Source organism: Vipera berus, assembly GCF_964194415.1.
Source record: "Vipera berus genome assembly, chromosome: Z".
Lineage (NCBI taxonomy): Eukaryota > Metazoa > Chordata > Lepidosauria > Squamata > Viperidae > Vipera > Vipera berus.
Window position 1 is genome coordinate 80418532 of NC_138205.1, and position 21069 is coordinate 80439600.

Genomic DNA, 21069 nt, shown 5'->3' on the forward strand with positions numbered 1-21069 from the left:
CTCTGTGCATTGGTGTATAAATATTTGAATCCTTTATGACTGACCCTGTGTTTACTTTCTACATAACCTGTGTGGTGCCTAAGTTTCCCTATTTTCTTACCACCTGTTTGGTTAGTGCACTTTGTGTGGCACTCGCTGTTAAAAGCTTGATTTTGCTTGACAAAAAGGCTGTCAAGCAAAGGTTGTCAATTTTCTACTTGAAACCCAAACATTACAAAACAGGGGTTACATCAAGAGTACAATATTCATAGATTCTATACCACCCTGTCCCAAAATGAAGTAAAGACTGAAAAAGATAAGGCCAGAACCATTATTGCTCAGGCTAAGTGTAATCACTATCATCAAACTGGAGCAAGTATTTCCCAATCTTAAAACTGAAGAAAAAACAATCAAAAATCAATTGAGTCAAAAGGGAATAGTGGGAGTGTTAGAATTTAAACTCCAGTGTATATAGATTCATGGTGCTTAAAAATTTGTGAACCACTAACAGCAAGATGTGCAACAATTAAAGAAGATAACTATGTAAGATTATTAAAACAAATAAAATTAGATCTGGGAAAATGGAAAAATCTACAACTTTCGATGCTGGGGAGAATAGCAACAGTGAAAATGAATATCTTACCAAAAATACTTTTTTACTTCAAACAACACCTATAAGATTGGGAAAAACCTTTTTTGATGAACTAAACACAATAATGCTGAAATTTATTTGGCAAGGAAAAAAAGTAGAATCAGAGTGAAAATGTTTCAAGAAATGAAAGAAAATGGAGAACTTGGAATGCCGGACTGGATGCTATATTATCAAGCAACTATATTAACATGGATAAAAGAGTGGATAACGCTTAGAGACAAAAGATTACTATACCTAGAGGGGCATGACCTACAACTGGGATGGCATGTCTTTCTGTGGTATGGGAAGAATAAAATACATAGATATTTTCAAAATCATTATATAAGAAATGCACTCTTCTTAAAATAGGAAAAATTAAAAGCGAAAATTTATATTAAAATATCTGGATGGCTTTCAACAATGGAAGCATTTACTTACCCAAATTTGATTAATTACAAAAAAGTTGTGACCTATAAAGATATTCTGGACAATGAAGGGAAACTGAAGTATAGACAAAACTTAGAAGAACAGGCTATTGATTTATCATGGTGGCCATATTTGCAAATTCAAACGAGATACAAAAAAGATGTTAAAACAATGGGATTTTATAAAGAACAGACAGAATTCAATTGTCTTTTGGCTTGCATAATTCAATGAAGCTATGAGCTATGCCGTGCAGGGCCACCCAAGACGGAAAGGTCATAGCAGAGAGTTCTGACAAAACGTGATCCACTGTAGAAGGAAATGGCAACCCACTCCAGTATCTTTGCCATGAAAACTCCATGGACAGTACCAAAAGGAAAAAAGATATGACGCTGGAAGATGAGCCCCTCAGGTCGGAAGCTGTCCAATATGCTACTGGGGAAGAGCAGAGGGCTAGTACTAGTAGCGCCAGAAAGAATGAAGCAACTGGGCCAAAGCCAAAAGGACACTCAGCTGTGGATGTGCTCAGCTGTGGATATGGATGTGCTACAAATATCTGCTTGGACACAATAAACAACAAAATCATAAACTAAATGAGCTTTTTATCTTCTCCCATTAAGTTTCATGAGAAAGACCAAAAGAAAAACAAAAAAACCCAACAACAGTCAGTTCTAGCACATGGGTCTCTTAAAAGAATGAATGACAATTTTGTAAAATTTTTGAAAATTTTCTAAATCCCTGTATTTTTTTCTTGCATTGGGTAGTCTAGTAGGCATGGAGTTATGCTAATATTGCAAGAGCCAAGAAAAATGACATATTACTTGGCAGGATTCTTTTAATATTCAAGTGCTTAACACTGTAGGAATACTAAATTAACTGCCAAGTCAAATGTAAATTTGATTCAAATCAAATGTAAGCACAGAAAGTCCATTTATAAATGGTTTGCAGTTGGCCTTCCTTGAGTGAGGAGATTAATCATTAGGAGGTGTTTGAGAACACATGCAGTAAATCAAAATATCTGATATATTAACAAACAAGTATTGTACGTGTCTGGTGGAAAATGATGAATTCTGCTTATTGTAATGACTGTTTTCTTAATCAAAAGAAAACAGATTTACAGGGCTTAGTGTGGAATCAAGTTTTTGTTTTGATTAAGCAACCTTGCTGATTGCATATTACAATTCCATTCCATTCCACAAACAAAATTTCATCTTTAGTCTAAACCTCTGAGGTAGAATCAGATCATCCATAAAGCTATTTGACAAAGGAACATGGCAATAAGTGATTAAGTGAATTCATATTGCTACTGCATCACTACTGAATAGGAATTGCATTTGGATATTTGAAATCCCAACATTTACGAATTTTCTTTTAGAAGCTATATTTATGTTATGGAAATTATCTAATGATCTTCTGGAAAGGTGTAAAAACATTGCTCTACAGCCTTGCTTGGGCCACACAGAGGAGCACTCAGCCATGCAGCTAGTTAGTACACTGAAAGTACTCCCCCTGCCTTTAATTAATTTTTAACATTGCCTGCCTTTTAAAAAATTCATATACTGTTTTTATGCTTTTAACATTTTATTTGTACAGTGTCTGGAGTCCCTTTGCAAGGGAAATAGGCTGGTCCTAAATATAATAGACAGACAGACAGACAGGTAGATAGATTTATATGATCCCTATATAAAGATACCTCTTATAATCTCATTGTTGTGATGTACATTTATCTTATTTGCATGGCTCTCTTTTCAAAACCTTAATTATTTTAGTTTATTATTAAATTTAACAATTATGTTTAAAAAGCCAGTGATACTAACTTTAATTGCCATTTGTAAAAATAAGTGTTTTCTATAAAACAGTACGTGATAGGTTAAATTACAGGTTATCTTGGTGAATAGCAGTGAAAAATCTTTAAGACATACCCCAAAGTGTTCAGGAAGTGAAATCTTTGTTGTTGTGTTTTTAACATTTATGATTTTAATAGATTTTTGTATTATGCTTTTTTAAAATTGATGTTTATCCTCTGAATATCCTCCCCAAAAAACATTGTCTAAATAATTCAAAGCAATAGAATATTGGGTTTTTGCAGGTCTAAGTCAAAGATCTGCTGTTTCACCTCCACACGAGTTCTCTAAAACCAGAATAGCTCAGAATATCTGGAAATCAGCCAGATTCTTATTCATAAACATGGCACACAAAATACTGTACACAAAAAAACACATACTGTGCATTCTGGATGGGCAAGTATTTTGATTTGAAACTGACAAAGAGCACATTGTAGCATCCTGATGCTACTTCTTAATACCTCATCTCAAAGTGTATTTTCTGGGTACTCTTTAAAAGCTATCATATGAGACCAAGAAAATATAAAGCTTCTTTAAGATGCCATTGACAGTCATAGTAAATACATCCACGATGGTTCTGAAACAATATCACACAGTCTTGTTCTGCTCTTTGTTTAATGTTGAAATAATTAACTGATTACTCAATTTATTTTTTCACATTCTTTAAACCCATTAACCACTCCCTTTGTTGCATTCAGTAACAAACCAACTCCATATTTGTGTAAAATAATTACAATGGTAATCTCTATCATGTGTTTTGTGTAAATTGATACATAAACAAAATGCAGCCTTCATATACATCTTAAGTATGCTGCATAAGCAACCATATCCATATTTTCACATTACTGCAGTTATAGCCATTTGCACCCATCATCTGATAATTTTCCAATTCTCCCAGTATAAGTTATTTCATTGTTTTTCCTTTACACTAAAATTCATGTCAACTCTGCTGTTCAACATATCATTTATATTTCCATTCAAATTTAAAATATTTCTCCAACGTAGTATGGATATGAAAAATTATGCCATCATGTCTGCTCAATATATATTTTTATAACAAATGAAATCCATAAATACTTAGACTGAATTCACACAAAAAACAACACATTTCTTTCAAATTAATTGAAAATAAAGTCCATAAAGCTTATTTTATGAGTCATAAAATAAGAAGCTTACAGAACAATTTACATATTTAAAAGTGTCTAAGAACTATTGAACAACTATTTCTAATGAAAAATCTATATAAGTGATAGGAAAAATATTTTTAAATGTATCATAGGACAACACTTTTATGTATTCAAAGATGTTTTAATATCTATAAACCAAATGAGGACCCAGATTGTTGGGGGCAATTAAGCTGACTTTGTAATAATGCCGCTTGGGGTGTGTGTGAAAGCCCTAATAAGTAGGCATATACATAGAATGAAGGCTACTGCTAAGCTTGTAAGCCGCCCTGAGTCTTCGGAGAAGGGCGGGATATAAATGGAATTTAAAAAAAAACAATACATTTACTCATTGACATTCGAAGCTCAGAAATTGCTGCAGTCATTTTTTGGGTTCTTGGTGAGAGGGCTGCTGATTTTAATACAGTCATAATATTTCATCCAGAAAAATGTATTTTCACCACTAATTTCTTGTAAACAGAACCTTATTTTTTTGCATGTAAAAAGCATTTATTAATATAGCAAGAATAACATATCTACTATGAAGCAAGATGTAGTCCAGCTGCAAAAACTAAAACAGAAAATATTATTTTATTTATCCTGAGTAGGATTTCAAAATTTATGCTTCATCAAATACATTTTCAAGTAGGATAAAATGTAATTATCCACCTCTACTGCTTCAAAATTAAATTCAAGAAACTACATAAAGTTTTAAATGTATATGGTGTATGTATTATACAATTTATTTATTTATTTTGCCCTGTCCTTATTTCTGCTATGAACTGTGACTGTCAAATACATAAGATCTAAAAGTGCATACAGAGAGATGATTCTTCAATGTTGGAACTCTTTAGTAATATTCTCTCGAAACTCCAGTCTTAGTAGAAAATAAGGACACTCCAATATGGGCAGGAAGCTACTTTGCACATTTAAAAAATGGAGCCACTCCTCTTAGTTATTAGATTACCAAGTTATTGTTAAACTTCATTTAAATGGAGTGTTTAAACTTTTCAAAAAGTTGGAAGATCTCATTTAGAAACATGAAAATAATCTTAGACAGGAAAGGGCTAGGTGCACAGCAGCAAAAGGATTAGATACTGAATTATTTGAACAGGAAAGAATAGTTAAAAAGTATTCTTACAAATACAATTATCATTTGTATTTTTTCCCCACAGAAAATTATAATACTTTGTTTATACTTTTAAAACTCTTTCCTTCTCTAAACTGAAATGTAAATATTTATAGTTTAATTAAAGTAAAGAAATTCCAAAGGAAACAAAAATATTAGAAACACTTGAAGACACAGACTACAAATATTGAAAGTCACACAAATGTTGCTTTACTGCCATCTAGTGTTCTGATCTGTTAGCCATAATCCATTGCTTTCCTGTTCAACAGCTTTATTTAAATGTCAGACCCTTTAATTCAGGGGTGTCAAACTCACAATGTCACATGACCTGTCACGACATATCACAACTTTTTATCCATTGTCGTGATGCATCATGGCGCGGTTTTGCCATGATGCATCTGGCCCGGGGCCAGCAGTTTCACACCTCTGCTTTAATTTGTAACAGAAATAAATGGAGGGATATGTCACATTAGCTAGTCATAAACCGTAGTTTGATACCTTTATTAGAATTAACCAAAAAGGAAAAATCACTTCTTACACCTCCTCCTCCTGCTCCTCTATGATTTTCTCCATCATCATCATCATCATCATCATCATCATCATCATCATCATCATCATCATCATCATCTCCTTATTTAGGCCATAAACCAGCATAAGATAATGTAAAATTGTTAAAATTTTCAGCCAGTAATAGTATCAATCTAGACTATAACATGCAAAAATTAACAAAATTATTACCATTATAATCACACTTAATTAATACTTTATAGAATATTGAAGAGGCAACATCATATATAAAATATTTTAAATATTAATAAATGTATCAGATAACTAAAACAACTATCATTGAACAGAAATGATTTAAGTGTAGAACACAGGAATATAAAACTTAATGTTACTAGTATTAGACTTTGGAAACTAAATATAGCAATTGTAATTTATCTTAAAACTATAATAGTGAAAATTAAAACCTAGACATCTTAAACAATGGCACATTGATGTAAAAGCATAAATATGGCTACAGTCTCTTTCTGATCTACTATTCTACCATCTTTTACATGCTATTGTTAGCAGTCATTTCCTGGAGAATACAACACTACAGCACAATGCATAATAGCATTGTATCATACAGCATAATTATAGCCTGGAATTTTAAAAAGACTAAAATTTGAGTTAAACAACCTGGAAATCTTTTGAATAATGTCTCTATATTGATGAACACTAACAGTGAACGTGTTTCAAAGACTCAGTTTCCTTCGACATAAATGTTCCAGGAATGGGGTCTTTTTATATTCCCAAATAAAGACAGTGCCCTAGAGCAGAGGTCACCAACCTTTGGGGCACCAAGGACCAGTTCCGTGGAGAGAGGTTTATCCGTGGATTGGAGGGGGCATGGTTTTGTGTGCTGCCTGCATCCCACGTGTGGGGGTTTGCTTGTTTGTGCGGACTGGTTCCAGCTTGCCACAGCGCAGTACCAGTCCACGGACTGGGGGTTGGGGACCCCTGCCTTAAAGAACCTAATTTTGTCATCAAAAAATAATTCCCAAAAGAATCTGAATTCTACCTCCAAAGACAGAAAGTGACTGGCCCAAGGTCATTCAAGTGGTTTAATGGCTAAGTCTCTTGTGTTCCATTCTACTGCCTTAACCATTAGACCACACTAGCTCTCTATTATTAATCATTCATTCCTCCTCCAGCTACCTGCTCAATCGTCTTTGGATACTGGATCCATTGTCAACAAAACAATGTAGATACAGTCTGAATTCTTATTATGAAGCTTGGGCCAATTTGCAAATCCTACTAATGCTCCTATTTCAAGCAGTGGCCACATAATGTACTTATAGGGAGACTATGCCAAAGCAACTTTCTGCCTCTAGTTGCTCAGAAGGTTATATATGAAAAATAAGTTAGGGCTCAGTTCACCGGTGTATGAAAACTGTTAATTTGGTTCTTTCTGTTATTCTTCAATCCCTAGTGAGTGTAAGAAACCCTGATTTTTTGTGTTATGAATTAATTCTGAAAATATGAAACCTTATTGATTCATTCCTTGCACCCATCCAAAATCTCTGCAATTTAATTTGGCTTTTCTTCTGAGTTTTCATATACTATTAGACTGGCTTCAGATCCATGTATGGTCATATATCTAGGCATTAAATTTTATTCTCAAGCATTCCAAATTTACTGTTTACAGGACCTGAAACCTCTTTCTTCAGTTTCACAGATCAAGAGACTCTCTTCCCATTTTATCTGCCAAGTAAGGTAGTCCTTGACTTACAGCCATTCATTTAACAACTGTTCTAAATTGCAATAGCACTGAAAAAGATGACTTAAAACAATTAGCACTCTTATGAGCATTACAACATCACAGTTGCAGTGGCCATAATCACGTGATCAAAACTCGGACACTTGGTAGCCAGCATACATTTGCAGTGGTTACAGCATCCCAGGGTCATATGATCACCATTTGCAACCTTTCCAACTGGTTTCTAACAAGCAATGGGAAAGCCAAACTCACTTAACTACCAACGATTCACTTGCCAACTATGGTAAAAAAGAACGTGAAGTTGAACATGACTCATTTAACAACCAATTTGCTTAGCAGTAAAAATTCTAGTCCCAATTTGGTCCTAGGTTAAGGATTACTTTACTCTAATTTTGTAGATTGGGTTGGATAACCAAAGGGAGAAATCCTTGCCCACCTATAAATTTCATAATGATGCTATAAATTTGGAACCTGGTGCACAGATTTCTGCTGACACCAATACCCCTTGAACTTTTTAAAAGTTACAGAAGGTACATATTTTATCAAGTTAGACATCAGAAGAATTTATAACCTGGACGGCATTAAAAAGAGAATGAGTGCTTTTAGCATTTGCTATGTAAATTATGTAAATTACTCATCCCAGCTTCTGCCAACCTAGCAGTTTGAAAGCACGTAAAAATGCAAGTAGAAAAATAGGGACCACTATGGTGGGAAGGTAATAGCGTTCCATGCGCCTTTGGCGTCTAGTCATGCCAGCCACATGACCACAGAGACGTCCTCAGACAAGCGCTGGCTCTTCGGCTTTGAAATGGAGATGAGCACCGGCCCCTAGAGTCGGAAACGACTAGCATGCATGTGCGGGGGAACCTTTACCTTTACTTTTATGTAAATTTTAAATATACGGCAATACTTTTTGGCTCATTTTGAAGCACCCCAGTATTCATGAGATCTAGGAAGAATATGTTTCATGGCACTTTGTCAGTATATAAACACAATATATTTGAGACTAAGAAGTTTGAAGAATTCTCTTGCACACTTTGTAAGAAAACCCTCATATTTGATTAATTATATACATACGACCTGAAAAGACTTTAACTCTCCCAATTCTCCTGTGCCCCCAGTTTCTCATTTCATTTTTTTGATATTTTATATATAATTTTATTTTCAAACCTCAGTGCTGCTTAAGAAAAGGCAACCAGCATGAGATGAACAAATGCAGCACAAACAGTGGGGAACCATTTTTTTTTATTGTATTAATTGATTCAGTTTGAGCAGAATTTTCTTTTTGGAATATCTTCAGAGAAACAAACAGGTTTCAGATTCAGGGTTTTAACTACGCAGTAATCCACTGACAGTCTCTTGGATATTCATAAATTACAGAGTTCCTTCTACCTTTAGATTTCATTTCAGTTGTAATAAGAATGCATAAATAATTGAGAGACATGCAATAAATTATTCAGTTAAGTGCACAGTTTCCAAGGAATCCTAGCATGAGTCAGGATTAATGGTATAATGCACATTAGAGGCAAAAGTTGTGATGGCACCCTACAATTACCACATGCAGGAGCAGTGCTGGGTGCTTAGTGCATCTCAGCATGGGCCTTCCACCTAGAGAACATATTAACACCTCTTGAATATTAATGGAGTTGAAGCCTCTACTGCCTGCTGTGTACTTCTGTTGCTTGGTCGTGCATGCTTATCGAATAGTAAAGCTTAACTCAAAGCTTCTTTTATTGCAACTGATTGGGACTTTTGTTAATCCAGAAATGACTGCAGTGTCTTCCCTGTGACTAATGTTCAATAGTGATGGGTACTCAGCTATTAAAACCAATAAAATGCAGATATAAGCTAATTGGTTAAATGGCCTTTTAGGGAAAAATGAGAGGACTGGGAAGTAGACTCTTTATATTGAATGGGATGGCCTTTATAAATTTAAGCTATAAACAAATAATCCTGAAGAGTTAGAGCTAGCTGTGATCAAAAAAATATGTATGGAAAATCAGCAGAACCGTAAACAAAATTATTCCATCTAAGCATTCCATCTAAACATAAGTGGACTGTCCTTCTTGTCCTTCATAAAATGGTAAGGAATCATAGAGCAGAATAATAAAACAGTATTGAAAATTATATTGATATGTTAAACAGATATTTTTATACTAATTGCCTCTCTTGAGAATTAGAATTATCAGTTTCTGTTCTTAACATTCTCCTATTGCTATTGATATCAGTTCTATACCGATGTTGTAAAGTTTCATTGGTTACATGACATATGATTTGTAGTTTTAAAATGAAAATAGAAGCACCATTTCATTATTATAATTGTGTTATATGCATAGTGTGCTCAAATGTCTGAATAAAATGGTTAGAAAAACTGGCAGGTACTAGCATGCTATCAATGTGTTGGACATACCCAGAAGACTGGATTGTAATATGCAAAGTTCTATTCTGATTCGTGTGAAATAACTGTTGGATACATCAATCCCAGCATCAGACTGTTTCCTTATGGTGCAGAATAGAGGCGGATCACATGATTATTTACTTTCCATCCCTCTTTGGTTATTGTCGTATACGTATATATAGAAGATTAAGGCTGGGATAGGTTATTGTTTTTGAATTTGCCCATGCTAATTACACAGTAGTGGGATTCAAATACGTGAACAACCGGTTGTCTGCTTCCGGAAGTCCATTCTGGGCCTGGGCAACAAAAAGTTAGCTACCGGTTCTGCCAAACTGGTGCGAACTGGCTGAATCCCACCACTGTAATTACTCCTAGTATTATTTTCAGCTCTGGAAATTTCTGATATTCTTTACCACATTTTTCTTCCCTGTAATTCATCTCTCTAACAATACCTTCAAAAGTTTTTAGTTACAATAAAATTATGACACAGAAGGAAAATTAACATAATCCTGAGAAGGAAAAAGAATGCTATGCTTAGCTTGGTATCTATTTACCTAATTCTAGAGAGCCATTTCTTTCATTTACAATATAATTACCAGGTCTAGAGATGGTATCCATCTGAAGCTTAGAAAGCCTAGAAAGCTAAAATGTAGTCTTTTTTGAGTCAGTGTTTCCTATTGCACTCAACTTACTTTTATATTTCCCTTCACATACACAACTCTCTTCCATACAACAAAACAGGTAGAAGCATGCTTCTACACATAGATGTTTTTTATTCTTTTGACAAATGTTTATTCCTTTCAACATTTTGCATATTATCCACTATCCTTCTAGCACACCTTAGATTTTCTCATAAACCTGGTAATTCATAATTATTCTTTCATAGGGAACAAATTTATTTTTATTTATTTATTTTATTTTAATTCCATTTATATCCCGCCCTTCTCCGAAGACTCAGGGCGGCTTACAAACTTAGCAGTAGCCTTCATTCTATGTATATGCCTGCTTATTAGGGCTTTCACACACCTCCAAGCGGCATTATTACAAAGTCAGCTTATTGCCCCCAACAATCTGGGTCCTCATTTTACCTACCTCGGAAGGATGGAAGGCTGAGTCAACCTTGAGCCTGGTGGGACTCGAACCTGCACTAATGGCAGGCAGCTGGTGTTACTTAAGGAGGCATTAGCCCACTGTTCTTTTTTATTTACATATAGCCTACAATCATGCAAGTTATTTCCCTTGTCAAATATAACCATCCTGAAACACAAATTTTCAGTTCAGTATTCCTTACTGCATTACATATTCAAACATCAATTTTTCAGCCAATAATACAGCATTATCTGTATATAAAGGTACAGCACATGTTCATGTCCCCAACCAACACATGGCCACCAATACACTGCTTATATAACCACAAATATTCTTTATATTTTAGTCCATAAATACATTAAACAATAACAAGCACTTCATACATTCTTGTCTTACTCAAGCATGGAGGAATATTTGCCCTCCATACTTAAATATGAATTATTAGCTAAGAATTCCATTTATTATCATGCATAAAAAGAGCTTCAAAAGGATATTTCTCAGCTGGATGAACAGGCCTCAAAATAGAAAACAGAGAACAATTAATATGGCAATAGATACACATTGGCACAAAAATTCCAAACTTCTCATATGCATAACAGATCTGAACTGTTAGGGACTGGAATAGAATACTTGGGTCATGCTCGATAACTCAATTAAAATGTTATACCAATGTGTGAGTGCTGTGAAAAAGGCAAATTCCACACAATCATTTTATAGGAAATTGAAAATAGCTAAAATGGTCTTATGTGTGATATGTATTGCTATAGAAGTGCCTCAGAAAGTGCGATGGGCAGCATATAAATTTAATAAATAAATAAAAATTGCTCGTAAAACTCAATTGGAATACTGCACAATATACAATTCTAGTGAATAAATTTAAAAGAAAATATTGAGGGCAAAGAAGATCAACCAAAATGAATATAGAGATAAAGCAGATACTCTGTGAGTAAAGAGTACAGCACCTAGAGATTTTTAGTTTAGCATGTGATTTAGAAATACTTATACAGACAGCTTCCTATGCCTCAACACATACTTCAAGTTCAATGGAAAAATCTATAAGCATGCACAACGTACTCTGATGGGATCACCTATATTGGGCCTAATAGCAGAAGCAGTCATGCAACAACTCGAATCCATAGCTCTATCTATCACCCAACCAAAATTCTGGACACATGTCAGGGGTGCCAAATTCAATTTCACTGAGGGGTGCATCAGCACTATGGTTGCCCTCAAAGGGCAAGATGAGCATGGCTGGGTGATCACAGTTGGGTCACAGTGACTAGGTAGGTGTGGCTGGGTAGGTGTGGCTGGGTATGTGCAGCCAGCCCAGCCCCACTTCTCCGAGGGGGTGCTTGGCCACAGTTACCTCTGTTCTGTTCCAGCCTACAACCGGCCCTGTTTGAATGTCAGGGACAACCCCTTTTTATAGTCAACAGGCTGGAAAAAAACCAACCAAATTTATTTACAAAGAGTTCAAACAAAAGTGAAACGAAAAGTTCAAACAAGAGTTAAACCAAAAGTTCAAACAAGAGTTAAACAAGAATAACAGACCAGGACTCTAGCAGAAGATCTTCAAACGGTTGCCTTCAGCAACCAGCACCTCCCACACCTTCCCCTTTTATCAGCAGTCCCAAGGCGTGGCTTCTCATTGCCTTCTCCCGAGTTGCCTCATTGCCTTCCTCTGTTCTGCTCTACTAGATTGCTTCCTGCTCCTAGCATCCCTGAACAGAGCCAGCTGTGGATCATCTTCTTCCAATCCCTCGTGCTCACACGGCTGAGTCTGAACAAGACGGGAGGGGCCAGGCTGAGAGTCCTGTAGTGCAATAGAACCTCCCTCTGACACCAAAGGCTCTCCAAACTCCTCCTCCTCCTCCTCTTCAGAATCATCCGACTCAGCTGCCGGAACCACAGGCTAACACTGAATCATAACAACCTCCTCCTCAATGCTGCTGCTGCTTCTGTTCACTCTCCTTGGCCAGGTTGTTCACGGTGGCTGCGGAAGGGCAGCAGGGGGTGAGGCTCGCAGGTGCTGATCTGAGGTGGCTGCTTTGCCTTGCGGGCTGCGATGCTAGCTTCCCCTCTGGGCTTGTGAGTTTCCTGGGCTGGAGGACAGCAGTGGGGTGGCTGGGCTCCTGCTGTCTGGGACTGCTGCTGCTGGTGGTTTCGTCACTGCAGGAGTGAGGTGAGGCAGGTGGCATGGCAGGAGTGGCCTGGCTGTGGACTCCAAGCTGTGCAAGTGCAGTGCAGTGAGGTAGGGTCGAGCTTATTGGACGCTCTGGGCTCACATCCAGCTGGCTGCCACTCCTGGCAAAGAGTAGGCGAGAGGCCAATGAATGGCAGCTGTTGCTGGGCATCATCAGCCCCTGTATGCTCACTGTCTCCTGTGGTGCTCCCAGGGGGAGCACCCAGCCGGACTGGGGTGAGCCGGGGCTGAGATGGTGGGGGAGCAGCCCTTCGTCATCTCCAGGGCAGCCCCGCGGGCCAGATCTAAACACATCATGGGCTTGATCTGGCCTGCAAACCTTGAGTTTGACATCTCTGCGCTAAGTTGATGACACCTTCATCATCATCAAATGCTCCCAAATTGAAGAAACACACCACCCATGCCCGTGGTGGCGAACCTATGGCACATGTGCCACACGTGGCACACAGAATCCTAGGTCTTTAGCTGGGTTTTATAAAACCTTTTCGCTTTAGCCTTTACCGCTGTGTGGGGGGAAAAAAGGTTCAATCAATCAATCAATTTCAACTCACGGGGGAAAAAAAGATCTCACAAAGTTGGAATTGATTGATTGAACTTTTTAGTCCCACCCAGTCTGCCGTTACCACTGCAGCCACACCCACCCAATGGGCCACACCCACCTGGCACCCGACGATACATAAGTGGGTTTTGGGTTGCAGTTTGGGCACTCAGTCTCTAAAAGGTTCGTCATCACTGACCTATGCGATAACATTCCCTGGGATCAAATTCACAAGCAAAGAGGAAACAGAATTCCATTCCTCAACATTGCTGTAAGGAGACTATAGAACAGCGAAGTGGAAACCCATGTCTAACGCAAACCCATGCTCATGGACCAGATCTTCAGCTTCACAAGCAACCACCCCACTGCACGCAAAAGAAGCTGTGTCCAGACCCTCCAGAAGGGCCAACACCATAATACTAAGAAAAGCGAAACAGAAATGGCTGCTTGACATCTTTCTCCATAACAGCTATCCAAAAAAACTTCATATTCCCACACACAGCACCAAACCACAATATATCATACAGCTAACCACCACACAAAAATTAACCCTACCATACACAAAAGGGGTGTCAGAAATGACAGCCAGAATTCTCTAACCCCTAGGAATAGCCCACAAACCCACAGCCACACTCCGCCAGGAATTATCCAGAACCAAAGGCAAGATACAGAAAGATGAAAAAAACAATGTAATCTACAAAATCAACTGTAACAATTGCAACCAATTCTACATGGGACAAACATCATGTCAGTTGAAAACCAGGATCCACGAACACTGGCTCTCAGTCAAACACCATGATGCTAAATCCTTAATCCCTACCCACATCTGCACCAAACAGTTCAATTGGAGCAACACAAAAACCATCAGCCATGCTATCACCCACCACGCTCATGAATTCATCAAAGCCTGGCACTCCACAAACAATTCGATCAACAGACAGATTTACCTATAACCAGCCTACGAACCCCTCAGAATCCAAATCAACCACACAGCCAAATAGAGACAGCATTGACCCTCAACCAACACATGCAGGCCCTCCCAGCACTTCATCTCCCAATGTGCCTCACCTGATGTAATCTCCCCATTGCAAGACTCCCACTGATGACCCACCCTTGACTCATCAGAAGACCTACTGACCATATGAAGCCTTTATAAACAGAAGAACACTGACACTGACATCCCCTAAACTCTGCTGAAGATGTTACCTAGCCTGGTAATGAAATGTTCAGAACCCACAAGCCTGGAGAATAAACCTTCAATTTCATACAGCTTGCTCCCTGATACTTTCTGAATTGTGTGATGGCCCTGATGGATGGTTCTATTGTTTTTGTTTTATTTCTAAAGTTTTTTTATGTCATTCAAAGCAGCTTCTAAAATGTCACATTCTAAAACTCTTAAAAAGCAAACCCCAGAGATGCTGAAAATTAATATTAAACTAATATTTTAAAAACTTGTTTAGTTGCATAGACTATATACTGTATATGCAAGATATAAACTGTAAGAAACTCTGTCCATCTTAGACAAAAAAGATCTCATGTTTTGGTAATAAAATTCAGCAGACACTTCTAGCCATTTTTCAAATAATTTATGTAATTAATTACCGTATTTTCCGGCGTATAAGATGACTTTTTAACCCATGAAAATCATCTCAAAAGTTGGGGGGTCGTCTTATACGCCCAGTCGTCTTATACGCCGGAAAATATGGTATGAAAAAAATCCCAGTGGAACTGTTTTAATAATAAACATGGAAAAATAATAAACAAACAAACAGATGTGAATGTCTAAACTGTTGGCTAAAGTGCTTTCTTATTCTACATTGTCTTCCCCCAATGGGGGTGAATAGTGAGATAACTGAAGCTATTATTCAACTTTTCTACTGAAACCAAATAGGGAGAGAATACCAGCCAATGAGAACTAGCCTCATGTTCTTGTACTACACAAAGTGTAGTGTGGAATAGTGAGCACAGGAAACAAATGAAGAAGCAGGAGATCAAGTAGAACTGACAAAGAAACAAAGACTGCAAGACAGAACAAAAAACAATCCTCTTCTAATTCCCAGATTGGTCTATATGTCCCATAACTTTAATTGTTTTTATCTTATCTTATTTTATTTATTTATTTTATGCCGCTTGGGGGGTGTATGAAAGCCCTAATAAGCAGGCATATACATAGAATGAAGGCTACTGCTAAGTTTGTAAGCCGCCCTGAGTCTTCGGAGAAGGGCGGGATATAAATGGAATTAAAATAAAAAATAAAATAAAAATCTATCTATCTATCTATCTATCTATCTATCTATCTATCTACCTACCTACCTACCTACCTCTACCTACCTACCTACCTACCTACCTATCCAGCCATTCATCTCAACATACTACTTAAAAATCATGAACATAGATCAAATTGGCAAATTATACATTTAATGAAAATCTCTCCATGACAAAATCTACAAGCTTTCTGAGAAAGTTTAAACAAATTTTGTCAAGAGCAGTATATTTTGGGAAATCATACCACACAAAAAATTTCCACTGTGCAAACTTTACATGAAAATATTTACATCTGACTGAAATTTCTCAAACAATTTAGCTTTTCATCTTAATCTTTATTATGGTAATACAACAATAGTACTTTGGAAATTTTGAGGAATTAATATAAATCCTAAATAATTAAACAATGTCAGTTTATAAATAATGTGGGATGGAATTATCCAGGAAGTACAAGGACTGCATGAGGTCACAGGTAGGTATTATGTAGTTAGTAAAATAGCAGAAAGTTATGCCTTCTTACTGTACTGAAATACTAAGACAGACAAAACATCACGTTCTGAGATTTAATAGGAGCTGAAATAGCATACATGCAGCTCCATATCAATTCTACATCAGTATTACAATACAAAAAAAAACCAATTTCAGATGTATTTTTAATGATTGTCATTAAAGAGGACACATTCCTGAAAACAGTAGTTGGAATGTTTTAACACAGTGGATCTTAAGCGGAAATAACTCAGGGTTTTCAGCAATCCATATGACAATTCCTAGTTCATTACTCTACTTTTTGCTAAATGACACGATATTTTCTTAAATTCAAAAATAAATATTAGTGTAAGATTTTCCAAAGCATTCAATATTCAAGCAGAAAGAACATTTACTTCCCCCCAATGTAATTTAGTTCAACTGCAATAAAGAATAATTTGAATATTAAAAAGATTGAATGCTAATTTTGTTTAAAACCGCTGTGCCACTTTACAAATGTCAGCTTTACTATTGTACAGACCATTGTCTCCATCAAATGGTAGACTGCTAAACTGCAGGTTTCTGTAAGCAGAAAAGTGTTTGCCTAAGCCAAGGGTAGGCAACTTCGGCTCTTTTATGACTCGTGGACTTCAACTCCCAGAATTCCTGAGCCAGTATTGCTCAGCTTGGAAACCTCTCCCTTTTCCTTCAGCACAGCTGGCTCAGGAATTCTGGGAGTTGAAGTCCACCAGTCATAAAAGAGCCAAGTTTGCCTACCCCTGGCCTAAGCTAATGTTCATTCTTGGCAACTGCTGGACTAGAATCTAGGATTTTCTTGACAAGGTTTTCAGGTTTGGTTTGGCATGGCCTTCTTCTTAGGGCTGAGAGAGAATGATTGGCCAATGGTCACCCGGCTGGTTTTATACCTAAGAAGGTACTAAAACTCCAGGATTTCTCAGTTTTTAGCCTTATGCCTTAACCAGACTAGTTCTTTTAGATGCATGAAGAAAACTAGCCGTAAAAATTAAAATTAAAATATATAATAGAAAATGAATATATTGGGCTATGTTATTAAGGAAGTATTTGTTTCTGTGTCTCTTGTTCAGTTTCATTATGCACCTATATTTTTGAAAGAAGGCAGAACACTTTATATAAACCACGTCTTAATTTTATAAATATCTCTATTCTTGCATGCTTTTTAAAAATGTACCTGTTCTAGATGTTGTACTCTTCTCCATAGGGAAATTGAACCAATTAGCAATAAAGTGCTGCAATTGAGTATGTGTAGTTTAACGAAGAGAAGGGTGAGGGGTGATAGCAGTGTTCCAATATCTCAGGGGCTGCCACAAAGAAGAGGGAGTCAAGCTATTCTTCAAAGTGCCTGAAGGCAGGACAAGAAGCAATGGATGGAAGCTAATTCAGGAGAGAAGCAACCTAGAACTAAGGAGAAACTTCCTGACAGTGGAACAACCTGCCTCCAGAAGCTGTGAATGCTCCAACACTGGAAGTTTTTAAGAAGAGACTGGACAGCCATTTGTCTGAAATGGTATAGGGTTTCCTGCCTGAGCAGAGAGTTGGACTAGATGACCTCCAGGGTCCCTTCCAACATTAATAATAATAATGATAATGATAATAATAATGATAATGATAATAATAATAATAATAATAATAATAATAATAATAATAATAATAATAATAATAATAATTTTGTTGTATTTTTCTCTAACTTTTCTAAGTTTACAGTATCACTGATGAACTGTGTCCTTTGGCATTCTAAGGGAAGCATGCATAATAGATTTAGATAAAAGCACAAGATTTGCCAATTCATTTTTATATTATTTTCTAAATATTCCTAAGGTAGAGTTTAATTTTTTAGTCAAGGGTCCCCACCCCTGGCCACGGATTGGTACCAGTCCACAGCCTGTTAGGAACTGCTCAGCGCAAGCAAGCAAAGCTTCATCTGAACATGCATCGGGATGTAGGCATGTGTGAAAACATGCCCACCCATCCCCGGTGCCCAAAAGGTTGGGGGCTGCTGGTTTTAGTAACTATGGCACATGTGATTGACATTTTTTATCACACTAGTCACTTCAACTTTAAGGTCTCTTTCTGGGATACACACCATCACGTGAAGTACTAATACCACTTTACAATGCCTTGGTAAAGCCACACCTGGAATGCTGCATCCAGTTTTGGTCACCATGATGTAAAAAAGATGTCAAGACTCTAGAAAGAGTACAGAGAAGAGCAACAAAGATGATTGGGGGACTGGAGGCTAAAACATATAGGGAACGGTTGCTGGAATTGGGTATGTGTAGTTTAACGAAGAGAAGGGTGAGGGGTGACATGATAGCAGTGTCCCAATATCTCAGGGGCTGCCACAAAGAAGAGGGAGTCAAGCTATTCTCCAAAGCACCTGAAAGCAGGACAAGAAGCAACGAATGGAAAATAGTCAAGGAGAGAAGCAACCTAGAACTAAGGAGAAACTTCCTAACAGTTAGAACAATTAACCAGTGGAACAACCTGCCTCCAGAAGCGGTGAATGCTCCAACACTGGAAGTTTTTAAGAAGAGACTGGCCAGCCATTTCTCTGAAATGGTATAGGGTTTCCTGCCTGAGCATGGGGTTGGACTAGAAAACCACCAAGGTCCCTTCCAACTTTTATTATTATTATTATTATTATTATTATTATTATTATTATTATTATTATTATTATTATTATTATTATTATTATTATTATTATTACCATAACCTCAGAAAACCTTATGCATACATAATTGAAATTTATGTTTGTTTCAAAATAGACAGAAATAATTTCTTTGGGCTTGCAGTAGTTGCTAAAGAGACATTTTACAGCAGCTCCTCAGTTTACAAGCAGACAGAAATCTGAACATAAGCTACTATGCACCAGCTCAATGAAGATAAAGCTGAATCTTTTAAAAATGAATGAAATATGAATAGAAGGAATGTATTACAGAAGAAGATATGGAAAATGAGGAATCATATATGTCCTCAACATGATGTAACTATTTTGAAGCTGGTTAGGTTATTTCTGACAAGATGTATATAAGACAGTACCAGTTTTATCTATATGGCTGCATATACTTAATACCAATGAAAATTGACTAAATGTTGTTTACAAATAAATATTATTCCACTGTATCTACCATTTTCTCAGAAGGCAATATTTAAACAAAAATGTATATTAGCAGTTTTAAGTCAATTCATTTTATATAACACTTACAACTGTTCTTCTTCTTTTGCTTTCTTGTCAGAAATCAGATAAACTGTTCCAAAACTTCCACATCCAAGTTTTTGATAAATACTGTATCTTCCTGCAATCAGTGTTTTTGAGTGGATAGAAATAGGTGTAAATGATGTACCATGCTTAACTACTTCCTGGAATTTCAACATTACTCCATAGAATCAAGGTAGCTCAATAATTAATACTGATCATGAAGGATTATTCACCTGTAAGAGGAAAAAGAATATTCAGTATACTAGAATGTATAACATATTTAAGAATAGGTTTAACTTACTTCTTTTCCATTATATTATTGTAGCACTGGTGCAGTACAAGACCTTATAGAAGCAATTTTATGTTATACTCAAACTTCACTGCTACCACAAACAAAAGTATATCAATACCTGTATTTGAATATGTACTTATGCCATCACTGATTTATTTTGAATTTTATTTCATTTTGTATAGGATCACATATTACATTAGGCAATGGCATAATTGTTTTAATAATAAATTCTTAAATCAGATCCTCTGTTATATATATGGCTTACATTATCTATATATATACTACTTAAACTCTCTTTTTTGAATATTTTAAAAAACAAAATATTTTTTGTTTTGTGTAGGACAAAAGTTGAAATAGGCTAACATAAAATTGCATCCAAAATCCAAAATCCATGACCCCTCTGGAACTGAAATCTAGTAAATTTTATTAAACATTTTATTACTAATACAAAAATATCATAAAATATTTCTTATGGCCAAGTAATATTTGATTGGGCTATATACAATCCAACATGGGCTATTTTCAAGGTAGATACATCTGAATATCTCCCTGAATATTTAAGAACTTTTCAAGTACATTAGAACTTGTGCCATTGTTGAAAGAATCTGGTAAGAAAATATCTCTAAAACCCAAGAGTTAATGGGTCATCTAGTTATTGTTAACTTGTCTACTAACAATCTAAATGTTGACAGTCACACTGCAAAACTATTTGTCAAATCTTATTTGTTAAAAAACCAGGTTTAACCCCAAAACCAGCAACATACCTAATATTAAAGAATAGCTTATTTATCAAATTGGCCACAAATTTAAATGGATTCACTATGGATTAGCAATTTGTAACAATAGCACCAAGCGTGAAACTGTTGCAGTAACCATTGTCTGTACCGCCAATAAAGCTCCATGGAAGAGGCAACTGTTCAATTAAAAAAAATCGGGATGATTTAGGGTCCTCGCGAATCAATATATATCTAAATATATACATTAAAAAACCACTTTGGGATACTAGGATGGAAAAATGGATTTTCGCAAAGCAACTGCAAGTGGCATTTCATTTACTTTGTCCAACAGTACCATCCCGTACTGAGAGTGACGCGAGGGTTATAACGTTCGCGTAGCCTCCCTCTCCTCTTCCCCCCAACCAACACCTGC

At 36.5% G+C, this 21069-nt stretch overlaps 1 protein-coding gene across 2 annotated transcripts in view; it reads right to left on the reverse strand.

The window, feature by feature from the left end:
* Positions 1-19857, reverse strand: part of NEK11 (NIMA related kinase 11) — a 95758-nt gene extending 75901 nt beyond the window's left edge. For both annotated transcript variants that reach the window (XM_081345180.1, XM_081345181.1), the window contains exon 1: positions 19635-19857. In XM_081345180.1, the coding sequence (XP_081201306.1) occupies positions 19635-19804 (170 nt within the window). In that variant the 5' untranslated portion in view covers positions 19805-19857. The remainder of the gene's footprint in view (positions 1-19634) is intronic.
* Between the last annotated feature and the right edge of the window lie 1212 nt (positions 19858-21069).